At 44.1% G+C, this 15,284-nt stretch overlaps 1 protein-coding gene across 1 annotated transcript in view; it reads left to right on the forward strand.

The window, feature by feature from the left end:
• STX8 (syntaxin 8) overlaps positions 1-15,284 on the forward strand; it is a 250,258-nt gene that overhangs the window by 158,749 nt on the left and 76,225 nt on the right. The window contains exon 7 of the mRNA XM_037028102.1: positions 1,744-1,845. Coding sequence (XP_036883997.1) covers positions 1,744-1,845 — 102 coding nt within the window. The remainder of the gene's footprint in view (positions 1-1,743; positions 1,846-15,284) is intronic.

Below are 15,284 nucleotides of genomic sequence, written 5' to 3' on the forward strand. Positions count from 1 at the left end.
AGGGTTTTAATTTAAATATTGATAAACTAGAAGGCATATAAAATCATCATGGTGATACTATAGAGTAAAAATATACAGATGATCACTTGAGACCACCAGGATTTCAGAGGAAGAGGAGAACCTGATGGAGCTTCTAGGTGGGGGAGAGGGAAAGAGGGGGAGTGTGTCACCAAACACCAGGGAAGAGAGTCATGAATGAACCGTGAAGGATACTCCAGACAGGTGGTATGTAAATAATATTCAACAAACGTGACTTAGATCCACTTTTTAAAGAAGCAGCAAAATGCTTTGAAATTATTTAGCGATTTTATCTTCCGGGCTCCATTCCTTCATTGCCTTTATCTTTGAGTGCGTGTTTCATCTTGCTGTGTACCAGGTACTCTGCTGGGGTGGGAGATACAGAGATGAATAAAAGTTGGTTTTTGTCAGAGCCTTTCTGTAAATAGAAAGACATGCAAACAGATAATCCAAGTACAAAAATAAAAGGGCCTGTAGGTAAAAGGAAGTTGCAGGCAGTGCTGCAGGAGGCAGGAGGCTGAACACCCAGCTTGCCTGGCCTTCCCCCTGCTGTGCTTTTTGCACAGATTGCCCTTTCCCACTTCCTCACCGCGTGACCTTCAAAACTCCCCTCAAATCTTTGACTTGGCTGTTCTGTTTAAATCTTAAGAAAGGTGGTGATGTGTATTGGCCAACATATCTCTAAAGCAATCACTAAAAAAGAGGCAGAGAGAGAAGGAAGAAGCAAAACTGAAAAAAATATTTTCATCATAAGAAATTCAAATAATAAAGAAAATATAAGGAAGATCACCCAGGATCCTGCCACCTAGAAATAATCATCACTGACACTAGGTTAGCATCATCCAGACATAGCCTTATAGGTTTAGTATATAAAAGGATAGAAAGATTTTTACGTAATTAGGATCATAGTGTGTATGCTATCTGAAATGTTAAGTGCTTTGTTCCACTTTTGAAAGACAGTGTTAAAAAAAGTAAACCACATAAAGGATTTTTTACAAGATAGTAATTACTAAAAATCCATCTAAGGTTAACAAAAAATTACATAAAACATTGAAGCTTTGGTGATTTTATAAAGCTATACGTTTCTAAATGTTTCACTTTTTAACAGTTTGATATGGCTCTCTGTGAGCAATGAAGAAATGATCACCTTCCATTTCGTTTCTCCTCCCCCAGTTTTCTCCTCTCCTGGCTGTCGGTTGTAATTACATCTTCACCATATAATAATTACCTCCCTTTCTGTAACCGAATCCACGTATCTGTTTATCCTCTGCTCAGTATTTAAATGGGTTCTGTTCTCACCATCATCTCTCATGCTGTGGTCTCTGGCGTCTCCATTTTTAGTTGACTGCATCTCATCGTGAAGAACTTTTTTTATGAAGGAACCCCAGTTGTCCCTGTAGTCTTCTCTAGTGTCTGTCAGTCACCTTTATAACTTGAATGACAATTTGGCTGGCCATAAACATGCCTTTTTTCCTTTGAACTTTTGACATTTCTCCTCTGTCTCCTGGAATTGTTGTAAACTGTTTTTTTTCCCCTTTACCAGTACTGTTTCCCCCCATTTTTGAATCAGAATGGCAATTTTCAAGGAATACACACGAGTTCTGTGCCTCCTCATTTACCACACTTGGGAGAATTGGTACAGAGAAGGACCGCCACAGCTCTGACACTAGGGTGTGAACCAGGGTATTTTGGAGCATTGACCACGCCTCTTTGGTTCCCTTACAGAGATAATTGATGACCTCACCAACCTGGTGGATAAAACAGACGAGAAGCTTCGCACTGAAACCAGGCGCGTGAACTTGGTGGACAGAAAGTCAGCATCTTGTGGTAAGAGAGCGGGGTCAGGACCTGCCCCTCTTGTCCCTTGCGGGTCACTCTGCTGTGAGTTGCCCACGTTTGTCTCTCGACCACAGGGCTTTGAGTGCTCCTCTGAAATGGGTGGTCCCATTTGACGAAGCACTGACGTTACTAAAAGGTAACTAGAATCCTGTTCAAATGAAATGGATCGTGTTGAGTTCAGGGAAAGGGTAGTGCATTCATTTTTTAAAACACAAAATAAGAAACCTTTCTATGTGTTTCCAGAGAAGAATCGTTGGGGACCTTGTGTGGCTGTGTGCAGACTGGTGGCAGTAGAGCTCCTGGGGCGCAAAGGCGTCTCATTCACTGTCGCGCCTGTTCTAATCCAGTCACAGCTGGGCTGTTGAAGATAGAAGTTGAGAGCAGCTAAGAGCCCAGGTTCCGAAGCTCAAGTGAGTTCGGATCCTATACTCAGTGATATTATGTTTGGCAGTCACTTTACTTCTTACTTAATACCTTGTAAGTAAAGTGGGAATTCACATGGAGTGATTTTTTTTAAATGCTGATTTCCAGGCCCTCCCCTAGAGGGTCTGAGTAGGGTTAGGTTGGAGTTAAGAATGTTCATTATTTGACAAGTACACCAAGCAGTTCTGATGGAGATGCTTGCTATTCTGCAGAAGTTCTGATGCAGATTTTTGTGAGGTTTCAGTCATACTGCCCATGTACAGCGCTTTGCCCAAAGGCAAGTGATGTTACCGTATTTTGCCGTATATAATGCTCTCCTGTGTATAATGCACACCCATGTTTTTGGACCAAACTTTCAGGAAAAAAAATCTTTTGTTTTCATTTTTTAATTCAAAATCTTATTTATTTATATTTAGAAACAAAACTGATTATTGTATTCCAGGATACTATTTTGCACACAGACATCATTATATGCTTTCTAGAGTTACACTTTCAATGCATAAGCATAAATAAAAGAATTAAAAACATTTATATAGATATAGAATTAGTACTACCCATGTATAATATGCATCCTTATTTTTTCTTCAAAATTTGGACAGAAAAGTGTGTATCATACATGGCAAAATATGGCAAGTGGGGACAGTCGTAGAAATCACAGTGATTGTTATTTGGTGCTTCATCTCACGAAGGTGCACCAAGTGATAAAGCTAGTACTTTTATTGTAAATAGAAATACAGTACAATAAAAAACTAGTGATCTGAATGCATGGTTTGCCTCCCCTGTAGTCCTTTCAGCATGAGAAAGTGTGATGGAGCCCTCTCACCCATCCAGCTTAGAACAGTGACTGCGTGCTGGGGTCACCTGGGACGTACTCGTTGGGCAGCACTGCCTTCCTTGCCCGTGTCCCGGTAAAAGAGAAGACCAGAGCAGCAGGGTGAGAGAGAGCCAGGCAGGGCAGGACCCTGGGACCTCAGAGGAGGTGAAACTCTCAGGGGCCTCCTTGCTTCCTTTTTATCACCTTCTCTACTGCCCGACCCCAGTTCTCATGCGTCAGGTACCAGCCTGATCTGTGCTTCTGTTCCCGGAGGCACGTGCTTCCTCCTTCTTGCCAGCAGCAAAGCCTCCTTGATTTCGCCTTCCAGCCTTCTCACGTGACTTCTGTCCACTGGACCTCTGTTCTCTGCCCTTGATCCTGAAACTTCGGAGACAGAGCAATGGGGGTTCACGCCCACCTCCCTCTCTTACTATCTTTGATTTGTGTATAAACTTAATCTTGCTGAGCCTAGTTTCCTCAGCTGTAAAAGAGTGAATAGCCTGGTTATCAAAGTTAAATTGTATAGAATATGTCAAGTGTCTTCTGCTACCCGTTTTCCCTGAACTTCCGTGTGTACGTAGAGAGCCTGCACTCGTACCCAGTGCCGCCACTCACCAGCCGTGAGGCTCCCCCACGCCCCGGGCTTCTCCTCTCTGAGACGGGGTGAGAGGACTGTTTAAGGCATAGTGGATTAATGTAGATAAAGAGATAGTTACAGATGATACCTACCTAGATGCAGACATACAGATTTATAGCACTTAGAACATTGTTCAGCATCTGTGCTGAACAAGTGATGAGCAAGTGTCAGCTATTGTCATTGTATGCCTACAGGAGGAAGGCTCTTCCCTGATCACTGATAACATTCCTGAGGTCTCTCTTTATGTGCTAAGCAGTCATGTTGCTATTATTTTGGAATGAACACATTCACAGACATGTCAGTACATGTTGGGTTTGCATGTGGCCGCCATTCACTGTACACCATCCACCGTGTCACAGTGAGCAGTGTTACTAATGCTGTCACCAGTTCTTCATTTCATGGTATCACCTACTGTTGGTGTTTAGACCCAGAGATCTCCATCAACCTTCTGAGCTGAACTGCTTCATTTCTTTTAGTAGAAGAGATTTAGAGACTCCCAAAATTATTGAACTGCATATTTTTAAAAACTTGGTATATTTTAAAATATATCAACGGTAAAATTATCTCATGCCTCACTTGTGTTTATTTATACATGATACAGCAGTTCTAATAGGCATGTATTGTCTGTGACACGTACTACCTACAACAGCATTACGCGTGGCGACTCAGGAGGTGCAGCTGCACAGCAGCGTTCGGCGCTGAAAGGAGGGGTTTCTTTGTTCTTTCCATGGGAGGACTGTGGAGACGTTTCTCTTATCCCTTCGATTTCTCCCTAATATTCACTTAGCAGTTCCAATGATATTGTAGCTCAACACCCAAATGACTGTCCTCGTACATTTCTGATAACTGACACCACCGAGGGAGAATGTAGTGCATTTATGTTTTTAAAGGGAAGTCTGTGTTTGTTGACAGGCAGTGCTGGTCACACTGATGGAGGTTCGGCATGTGGCCTTGGGGGCTCTGGGGAGGGCAGACCCATATTGACAATACCCAGTGATTGCCTTCTGAGACTTCCATTCATCAATATTAAGCCTTTGAACGCAAAGCATATTGTAGAATTTGCTGAGTAGCTCTAGCAGCCCTATGCAAACTTAAACAGATTTTTTATTTTAAAAATGTGTTTTATCATGATAAAATATATATACTATAAAATTTACCATTTGAACTGTTTTTTAGTGCTCAGCTCAGTGACACTAAGCACAGGTACCTTGTTGTGCCACCATCACCACCATCCATGTCCAGAACTTGTCATCATCCCAGACTGAAGCCCTGTCCCCATGAAATACCAACTCCCCATCCCCCCTCCCAGCCTCTGCCAGTGCCATCCTCCTGTCTGTCTCTGTTGCAGGAACCTCATCTGAGTGGAACCACGCCGTGTGCGCCCTTTTGCATCTGCCTCATTTCGCTTAGCACAGTGCCTTCAGTATCCCTCTAAGTTGTAGCATGCATCATAATTTCCCTCCCTTTTTTTAAGCTGCATATGTTCCATTGAATGTACATACTGCATTTTGTCCATTTCTCTGTCAGTGGTCTCCCAGGTTGTTCCCACCTATGAGTACTGTGAATAGTGCCCCCATGAAGATGAGTATACAAATATCGACACAAGTATACAAGTATCTGGGGGGCAGGGACTTATCCAGGAGACTCAAGACAGAGCTGTTCCCAAACACAAGCCCAGGTCGATCATTTTGTGTGTAAACACACACACACACACACACACACACACAGGAAACTGCAGGCAAGGTCTATTTTAACTTTTCAAGGGGTGGGAATTAGCTCATGCCTGTGTAAGGCGGTTACCCTTCCTGGCACTCTAACTGTTTAACTGGAGCAGTCGAGTGGGCTGAGGATGGCAGCCGGGGCATCATTTTACTTAAGGGGGAGCAAAAACGGGTTGTGAACCGTGAAGTGGTCTTTTGTTTCCTTATCCTCAGCACATCTTCCTTGCTGATCTGATCTGTCAGTCATAGATGCTTTCACAGTGAGGAAATTTCTAGTTATAAGTACAGACAGAATTACAAGGGGGCCACTCAGAAGGGCCTGGTGATGAATTTGTTTGTTCAGTTGTTAACAAAGGCTTCGAGCACCGCTTTGTGAACCTTTCCCTCGGAGCCCGGGCTTTAACACTTTTACTGAGATCTTTGTGTGGTTTTTCATCTCTTTTCTTCATCTACCCCTGCCTCAATAATAGCATCAAGTAGAAAACAGTATTGTCTTTTTCCAGCTTCTAAATGAAAACTAGACTGATATTTTCCATCGGTACCTATACGTATTTTCAGATCTATTGCTTATATTAAGGACATCCATGTAAAAGCAAGATCTTTGTCATTGCAGTTTAAATATTCAGTGTGCCTAGTTCTCATTAAAATTCAGAATAGAGCCTCGTCTGAGTTGAGGGACAGGGCCAATTGTGAAGGGCCAGACTACGAATTCTGAGTGACTCAGGCTGAGGGACACTATTGCTTCTCAGCATATTGACTATTACGTAATGTTGTCTAAACACATTTATTGTAATTTTAGCAAGGTTTCAGTGCTGTGGTTAGAAATCAGCCCAGCTAACATTTGCATTAACACTCTCTCAATCTTGAGATTTGAGTTGATCTCAAATCCAAAACCATTGGATTTGCCTTCAGCTCACAAAGGTTAAAACCAGTGTAGACCAGCATGGCGTGGGGCTGCACAGACCAGGCTGCCGCTGGGGCTCTGCCACACACATCTTGGGGTGAGCCACTTGCCTAAGTCTCAGCTCCCTTCTCTGTAAAGTAAGGGTGACAATGACTAGTACCCATGGTGATCCTATGAAATAATGAGAGCAAGTTGGGTGGCATAGTGACTGGTTCTAGAGAGTCCTTAATAAAGGCCAGTTCTGGTTAAATGTGGGTTAAAATTGGTAGCCAAGAGCCACCTCAACCAATAGGACCCGGAGGCTCTGTTTGAGGCCAATATACTGGGGCCTTTGGGAAGAATGGTGGCACCGTGAGCAAGTCATGCAGGGGTGGTCTGGAGCTGCAGAGTTAGCAGTGATTGGCCATGGAGTTTATTTTTAAAAGTAAACTGAAATGTAGAACTTTCTACTCAAAGCCCATTACCCCTCAGGACGCTAGTGAAGGCCCCCTCTGGCGCCCGTGCGGCGGGAGGGTGGTGCTGCCTGACCCCTGTGCAGTGAGTGCTGTGTGCGCTTTTCCTTGGGTTAGCTCTGCGGACCTAATGCAGCCCGGGCGAGAGACTGGGCGCCACAAGAAGCAGTCGGTTTGTTTCACTGACCTCAGAGACAGTTTAATCTCCGAAGGGATGATTTCTGAAGCCCTTCCATAAACACAAACAATCTGAAGCAAAAGAATAACCATGCAGGTTCTTTTATTTATTTTATTGTTTGTCCAGAATATTCTTCTTGGCTGTTGTTTCCTTATTTTTCTTCTTTCTTTTGCTCCTTCGTTGTTGACATAATCTCATTAAATTCCTCAGCTTCCTTTTTCTTTACATACATGTGTGTCTGTATTTCCTCGTGTCATTGTCCATTCAGTCTCTGTGGAGAAATGCCCAGCCCTCTACTAATGCCCGTCTGCCTTCAGAGCGTGTTGTCCTCAATCTCAGTGCTCCCTTGCCCCCTCACTCATCCTTTCTTCTTCTCCACCAACACTGGGCATCGTCAATGCATCTGGCACTGGGTGAGGTACTGGAGCTGAAAGGTACACAGGGCACTGCCTCTGTCCTCAGGGAACTAAGAGCCTATGGGAGGGGCCCTCATGGATCCTTAAAATGTAGCGCTGGAGGAAAAGGGTCTAAGTCATCCTAGGGGCTTCCAGAAGTTCCCAGGAGGACACAATGCTGAGCAGAGCTCTGAAGAATGAGCAGGAGAAGCTCCTTCTGGTAAAGTGCAAAAGCAAAATAAGCAGTATCTGTGATCTCATTTAAGAGACAGAGGGAGGGCCACACAGAGGATGGCGGGAAAAGGGAGGCAGAGGGACCCAGTACAGGCAGCAGATATGTTGTCAGCAGGAGAGGGTGCCGAGGAGCAGATCTGATTAGCATCGGCTCCTTCCCAGTCGGGGGGCGGGGCCGCACTTGAAGCTGGATCTTCAGAATTTTAAAATTAAAATTTTAAGGAAAAGATACTTCTGGTCAATATTTTCGTACTTCTACTCATTTTCCCACTACAAATAGTATTTTTGTAAGAGCACAATAATACTATAGTTAAACCCTTCTAATTGTAACATTTTATTATAAACCTCTTTTCCTTTTAGTACTGTTAGTACAGCTCTTCCATCAAGTGCCTGTACTATCATTTACTTAAATACTCCTATTTGGGGGAGTTTAGATTATTTCCACATTTTGCTGTGTAGATAATGTTGCATTATACACATAAAGCTTTTTTCTCATATTTAGGATTATTTTTCTATCGGGCAAGATATCAGTTAAGGATATTTCCAGGGCCAGATCAGAGACTAACTCTAGCTGTCTGATAAAAATGGGGTCCCAATTGGAGGGCTGTTAGAGGCTCGGAAGAGTGACAGGATGCTGGAGGGCCAGGGGTCAGTGCAGCCATCCCTGGGAGGGAGAACCAGGTGGGGATGCTTGCAGCCAGAGTTGCCCAGGGAGGCCACGCCTCTGACCACCTCTGCTGCCCCCTGTCAGGGGAGGGGTGCCCGAATGGCCAGGCCTGGCTGCTGGGGAGGGGCCTGCAGAGGGAGAATCCGGCCATATTGGCATCCCCAGTGGGATGGGAGCTCCCTCAAAATGGAAATGGGGTTAGATCTGAACAGTCAGGGGGGAAACAAAACAAATAAAACATGTTGTCCGTTGTAGATGGACTTCCCAAGTAGATTTTTTTAGACCTAGGTGTGAGCAGTGGTAAGCCTTTCGATACATATTTCCAAATTACTTCCCAATAATGTATCAGAAACCATCCCCCACCTAAACTTGCTGGTGACAGGTTCTTGCTAAAATACATTGCCTCTCTTCACTCCCCTTGAATGACTCCTAGTATTCCAGATTGTTCAAAGAGGAAATGGCTCTTCCTTGATTTCTGTGACATAGCATTACCCCAAGATTTGTCCTGCCACTGCAGTTGCTTACTCCTTCCCTCCCTTTGCTCTGCTGCTCGTTGAACGCCACGCCAGCCACTGAGGATCCAATGTTGGAGGAGACCTGGCGCCTGGCACCGAGCCTAGTGGGAAGGTGGCAAATGCAGGGCAGTCCAAGAAAGGCTGTGCTCATGATACACAGGGCTCTGTGGAAGCAAGCTCACTGGGGCCACTGGAGCTCATTGTAGAAAGTGCCATCGAAGTGTGACAAAGGCAGGTGGGAGGAAGCAGCACTGCAGGCAGTAGGAAACATGGCTTTGAAGGAGTCACTGAGGGGGACAACAGTCCTCGGTTTCTCAAACAACAAATAGTACTGGCTGCCTGGGGTCCAGGACGTCTGTGGGAGAGGCAGAGACGGAAGCTGGACAGCTGTGAGGGCACCAGGTCTTGGAGAGCCTCTGGTGCTACCTCATCCTCCCTTGTCTCTTCGATTGTTTTTTTAATTTTTTATTTTTCCTCTTCTGTTGAGGACAGTACTGAGGGCTCTGTCCTCTGCTCTTTTTTTTTCCTCGACGCTTTTTCTTTAAGCTACTTCATTGACTCTCTTGGATGGCTTCATGGGCAGCTAACAGTTCTGCATCTCATACGAACGTCCCTTGAATCTCAAGGTCTGCATCTTCTTCTGCTTCCCACCACTTTCTCTGGACTGTCCCCGGCACCCTCTCAATCTGTACATGTTCTTCGTAGACCCATTGTCTTTACCTCAGAATAAGCTTCCTCTCCTGTGCTTCCTGCATTTTCAGGCTCAACCCTTCCTTCATTGCTTCAAATGCTTCTGGAGGCCAGGCAGAAAGCCCTGGCGAGTGCAGCGGGCTGCTGTGGCTGCCTCCTGCGGTAAACGAGAGGATAAACAGCAGATTCCTGCCCATGGGGATGCAGGCCTAGAATTGCCAGATCATCTGTTTGTTTAGTTTTTTAAGAGAAGCCTGAAATCTGGACCTTTAAGTGAAACCGCCCAACATTTTAAATTAACATTGAAAAACCCCACGCGGGCCCAATAGCACGTGTCGCAGTGTGCTGCTTTGAGGGCCACTCTCTTTTCCGTCTCTGCAGCTGGTCTCTAGGCCTGGGTGAGGCTAGCTCTGAAATATGTCTCTTCCCTCTTCATGACTGTCTATTCTTACCACTCTGTTTCTGGCTTTGTCACATTTATGCAACCATTAAAAACCATAATGAAAAGTTTGTTTATTGGGACAGAAGAATGTGCATGATTGTAACCTTGACCATATTTATATAAATGGGCTCCCATCTTTTGGATTTGGTGTCTTAATGCAGCAAACATCTAACTGGCCCTCAAGATTACAAAGATAAACAAGATTGAGTCCCTTTCTTAGGTGCTCTTATTTTTTAAAAATGCCTTTTTCAGTTGATTTTAAACTGTTCTCCCCAAACATATCTGCTGTATTTTAGAAAAATGACTTTTCTCCATCATGAAGATAATAGGTACAAGGTAGTAAAACCACATAGTGTAAAACGCACAGGAGACTGCTTCTGAGATCCGAGAGTACTGTGGCATCACAATGAATACGTTGGAATTGCTCCGTATTCATTTCCGGAGCTGCAGACCTCTCCTTCTCTTGGCACTTTAAATGCCCCCACCCTCTGGGCCCAGGGTTGCTCACGAAGTTTGCATAATGTGCACCTTTGAAGTGTTTGTGGTTAAATATATCTTATATGTGGCCACATCACTGTGGTCAGCTTTGATTTCGAGTTCCTACTGTGGAAAAGCTAGTTTTTCTTCTAATAGCATTTATTTAGGGAGCAGTAATAGGAGCAAAAAGTTCAAATGCTGATGCTTCAGCTTAATCCAGGCAAAGCGGAGCTCTTGAGAGAGCACAAAATTGGAAAACCTTTACGTAATGGAGAGTGATTGATTGGGACTGACAACCTCAGAAGCTGTCACCTCAACCACCTCAGAGGGCCCCAAACGCCTGTAATCTGTGACGAGGTAGTGACTTTTGCTATCATCAAGGGGTCAGTAACAGTCACAAAGTAGAACTATTTTTTGATTATTGTATTTGCTTGGTGTGGCTTGGAAAAATAAGGTGTGATTTCCAAGAGTGGCTTATGCTGTTATGGAATAATAATGACACTGTATGAACCTTGGTTGATGCTACTGCTGGCGTACGTGTTTGAGTGTGTTTCCTGGTAATGTTTGTTCACCAGTGAATTCATCTGCCTTCACCTGGACCTATGGGATTGGCAGGTACTGGCTGCATTTAGAAAGACTATCGGCAGGCCTGGGACAGAGCATGCTTCGTGCTTCATATACTCAAAGTATACTTTACCTCTGTTATTTGTCTACTGCTTAGGAGGAAAGAGCGCCCCGTCAGCACTCAAGATATGTTGCCAACCCACATAATCCTTCAGCAGTTCACCATTACACTCAAGTGCTGCTCATTCACGTATTGATTTTATTTTACATTTGTAAATTGAAATGAAATGAAGAATTGGATTTTGCTATGTCTGTAATTGCCCAAGCTGGATAAGCCTGGGAAGGAAGTCACTTGATATCTTTTTACATGTAGAATCAATGGCTTACACACACACACACACACACACACACACCAGTAAATCAGGTCGAGGTCAGACCTTTGTTATTCTCTTCATTTCACAGGGTGGACAGCACCAGGTGAGACACGTGCAGAGGCAGATCATGCCTAAGCAGACTATTACCATATGTGTTACATACTGCTGTGTTGGTTGAAAAATTTTTTAACGTAAATGAGTGTATAATTTTTCTTATCAAAACATAACAAGAAAGATAAAAAGGGAAGGTGTGAGAGGGTTTGGTGGCATGTATTTTGATAACAAAATAAAAGGATGGGTTGTTTAGAATAGCTCTGTAGTCCTGTGTTCGAAAGTAGTTGGCCTATAGAGATTCCTAATGCTTTTCTCCCAAGTTGGTTTTATAATTCTGGGGCTACTTTTAGTTATATTTTAAAAAGTGAGCTGGTAGGCATTTTTAATTTGGGGGGAAGTTTAGTAAAGTTTAAGGTTTGGTAGAGATTTTCATGCCTCTCACCCCCCTTTAACAGTTATAATTATAAAATGGACTAAATGGACATGTAGCTGGTTTTAGGGTTATTAAACTCATAATTACTCACAAGTAAATCATCTTCTTTGTGTATTATCAAAACAAAAACTGAAGTGTCAGACTGCCGGTCTGTGTAAGAGCCCCTCTAGGCCCAGCCAGTTAGTGTGGCCTCAGAGAATGAGATTGCCTCACTCGCCCCTGGCTGTGCTACCCAGTGTTGCCTGTGAGAAACAATAGCCATTGATAAATAGAGTTGAATGGTGTTAACACATCCTCGTGTTTCAGCCAGGGAAATAGGCTTCAGTCTTTGATGGAAAGGGAAGATGTGCTCTCAGAGCCAGAATGGAGCTGGCTTATACAGAAGGCCCTGCCCACTGGGTGCTTCATTGTTTTGGCCTCATGCAAATGAGGACCCCAAAACCTCGCAGTTTGGTCCAAAAGGGACTTTCCTAATTGGTTAAATAGAGCTGCTCTGGTTGGTCAGAGCTGTGCAGTTCTAGTTGGACAGGGAAAGCCTCAGTCCCAGTGGTTGAAATAGGGTTCCAGGAACTCCTTTTTAAAAAAAAAAAAGTTTTATTTATTTTTAGAGAGAGGGGAAGGAGGGAAGAAAGAGAGGGAGAGAAACATGATAGGAGAGAGAAACATACATTGGCTGCCTCTCACCAAACCCATTACCCAGGCATGTGCCCTGACCAGGAATGAACCAGTGACCTTTTGCTTTGTGGGACAGTCCCCAACCCTCTGAGCCACACTGGTCTGGATAAGGACTGGCTGAGATGGCAGCAACCCAGTGCAGAAAGGCGGTTCAGTGCAGAGGCAGGTAGTTCAGTGCAAGCTTCTCCCTAGAGTGCAGTTTGTGTAAAAGACCCTTGTATAGAAATGGCTGCGAGGCTCTGTTTTCTAAAATTTGAGCCCAGTTAGCCACCAGGAGCCCTTCTTACTATGTGTCTTCTTTGTCAGGGCTCACATGGAAATAAAATTAAGGAAGGGGTTATCACATCCTTAGAAAGTATAGCAGTTAATACCTGGCAGTAGCCATTTCTAACTCTCTGCAAAGCCTGTCTGTCAGCCACTGCTGTTCAGTCCGTGAGTAAATCTGCTCCTGCTGCCGAGTTCCACGCCGCACACTGCCTGGCAGTGCCCATGGGAAAGTGGCCCCATTGCAAAGCAGGGCCTGCCGTCCAGAGCACCAGCCCACGTGGCTTCTTTTTGGTTCTAACATCACAGATGTCCACTTGGAACTACCCATGTTTGAGTGAAGTAGGAGGGGTTAGATGGTTTAAGGGGATTTGTGCTATTCAGAAAACTGATAATTATCCTTCCAAACCCTTTAGGAATGCAGTGTTATGAGTCCTGATATTAGCTTTTAAAGAACTTGACTATAGGCATTGTTGCATTAATTAAAGTTTTTATCAGCTCTAGGGATCCATCAGCCAGCTCAACAGAACCTCACTGGTGACTCGGTATTTATTTTTTGACTCACTTTTCCTTTGTCTTTCAGAGCTAGGCAGTAATGTCAATTTTCAGCCATTGAACCAATGCTCAATTCCTTAGAATAATTGATTTGGGGCTCATTTTACATCACTGTTGGGTTTTCTCTGTCTGTGAGTGTGAACACGGTGAGATCAATTTCTCCGGATTAGCAGCAAAATGATCTTTGGATTGGACTGGAGGTCAGCCGTCCGTGACACAGGCCGTCCCCCAGGGCAGCACCACAGGCCTCCTTGCGTCTCACGCACCTGGGCTCGGAGCTGACAGTGCACCGGGCATGCATCCCGAAGGCCCCTGGGTATCCTTTCACACCTGATTTGTGCTTCCAGGAACCCTTCTTCCTTTTCGAGCCTCTAGCAGTAATTTCTTTCAAAACGACTTGAATTTCTGAAAAGTCTTATTTTTTAAAAAATTCTTGCAGAAAGAGAACCAAGGTTTTCATCATTGTGTTGCTGTTTATCTGGTATAACCTCTTACCTGTAAACACTCAGAGAACTGGAAAGAAAACTAAAAATGCTCACTTTAAGAAATGAATGAAAATGGAGGTGTCAGGAGCATGCCGTGTAAATATGCTGCCACCACCGAACGTGGGCTTAAAAGTGGCTGTCGGGGTGGATTTCACGTTCTGTGCATTTCGCCACAGCAACATTCTTTTCCAGCTAAAAACTGAGTAAGTACTTGGTGCTCTCCATCCCATGAGATTACGGCAGAGTTGGGATAATACAGTTTCTAAAATTCCTTGGCATCTTTAAAATAATGTGCCATACTGGTGCACATAACCATTGTTTACATGATGCAGTAACAGAGTCTTAATAATATCTATTTGATTTGCCTAAATAAAATAGAAATTGGAAAAGATGGCTTCAAAAACTAGAGGACATTTAAAAAATAGGGATAAGTGAATTAAGCATTATTGACACTATATTCATCTGAAATAATGGCAACTGATTTTTGAAATCTAGAAGGAGAGTTTCCTGCCTGGAATGTGTGACCTGCAGACTTCTCTTTTCCTGTTGTCATTCCTCTGAGATTATCCTTCATACGTGATGGTAGTCACACCTTCTGCCACGGCAGTGGGCAGCGACACGTCTCACTGTGGCACTGAGTTTGTTCATACTTCCAGTTCCTGAGAGAGGTTCAACTTCCAGTCCTTGCAGAAAACTGGCTGTTCTTTGTCACTAATTTTTATCTCTTTTATCTGTTTTTTCAACTCTGCTTCTCTTTCTTTAAAAAAAATGTTCTGGAACTGCGTTCTCTGGGTCTTCTACTTCTGTAAGTATCCCTTAAGCTTTGGCTTGTGTTTGGTGGCGTGTGATTGCTCCAGTGAATCTAACCATTGCAATGGGGTTAAGTTTAAATGTCCTTCCCTCCCTGCAGAGGACGTGCCTTCACTGCTGGTCGCATAAATTCATTCTGGGCCTGAGGCAGGCTTTTCAGGGGAAGCCCTTTTTGTCTGTAAGTACTAGATGACCCTACTTCTAACCATAGTGCAAAGAGGAGCCTGTGACTGTGCTCTGAGTGTATCTGTGAAGGGGGGAGGGGAAGGAAACCCCACTGGAAGGAGCTTCTCTTTGTCCTGTGACTGTTCTTCTAACCTTTACCAGGCCAAACATAACATAGCCTGCCTTTGGCACATTAGAATATTTAGCTATTTAAAGGCAAATGTAGGGCCTTTGGAAAAAGAGACATAAACTCACTACCAGTTATACCAATAGTAACCCTCAAACCGAACCCAGAGGTTTTATTGTTGAAGTTTTTCTCTCCGAAGTGGCAGGCAAACTGTGCCGGGCTACCCTGCTCATTTCCGTGAAGCCCAGTCACGTGTCCCTGGTGTCACTGAGTACCTGGAAAGCTGCCCAGTTTGTAGGTGTGAGTGTATGATAATGGGGAGTCCTCTGGGGAACTTCTCTGCAGGGATTGGGGGTACTCTATTCAACCTTC

This window comes from Sturnira hondurensis, unplaced genomic scaffold (assembly GCF_014824575.4).
Source record: "Sturnira hondurensis isolate 20B ecotype Veracruz unplaced genomic scaffold, ASM1482457v3 Scaffold0019835, whole genome shotgun sequence".
NCBI lineage: Eukaryota > Metazoa > Chordata > Mammalia > Chiroptera > Phyllostomidae > Sturnira > Sturnira hondurensis.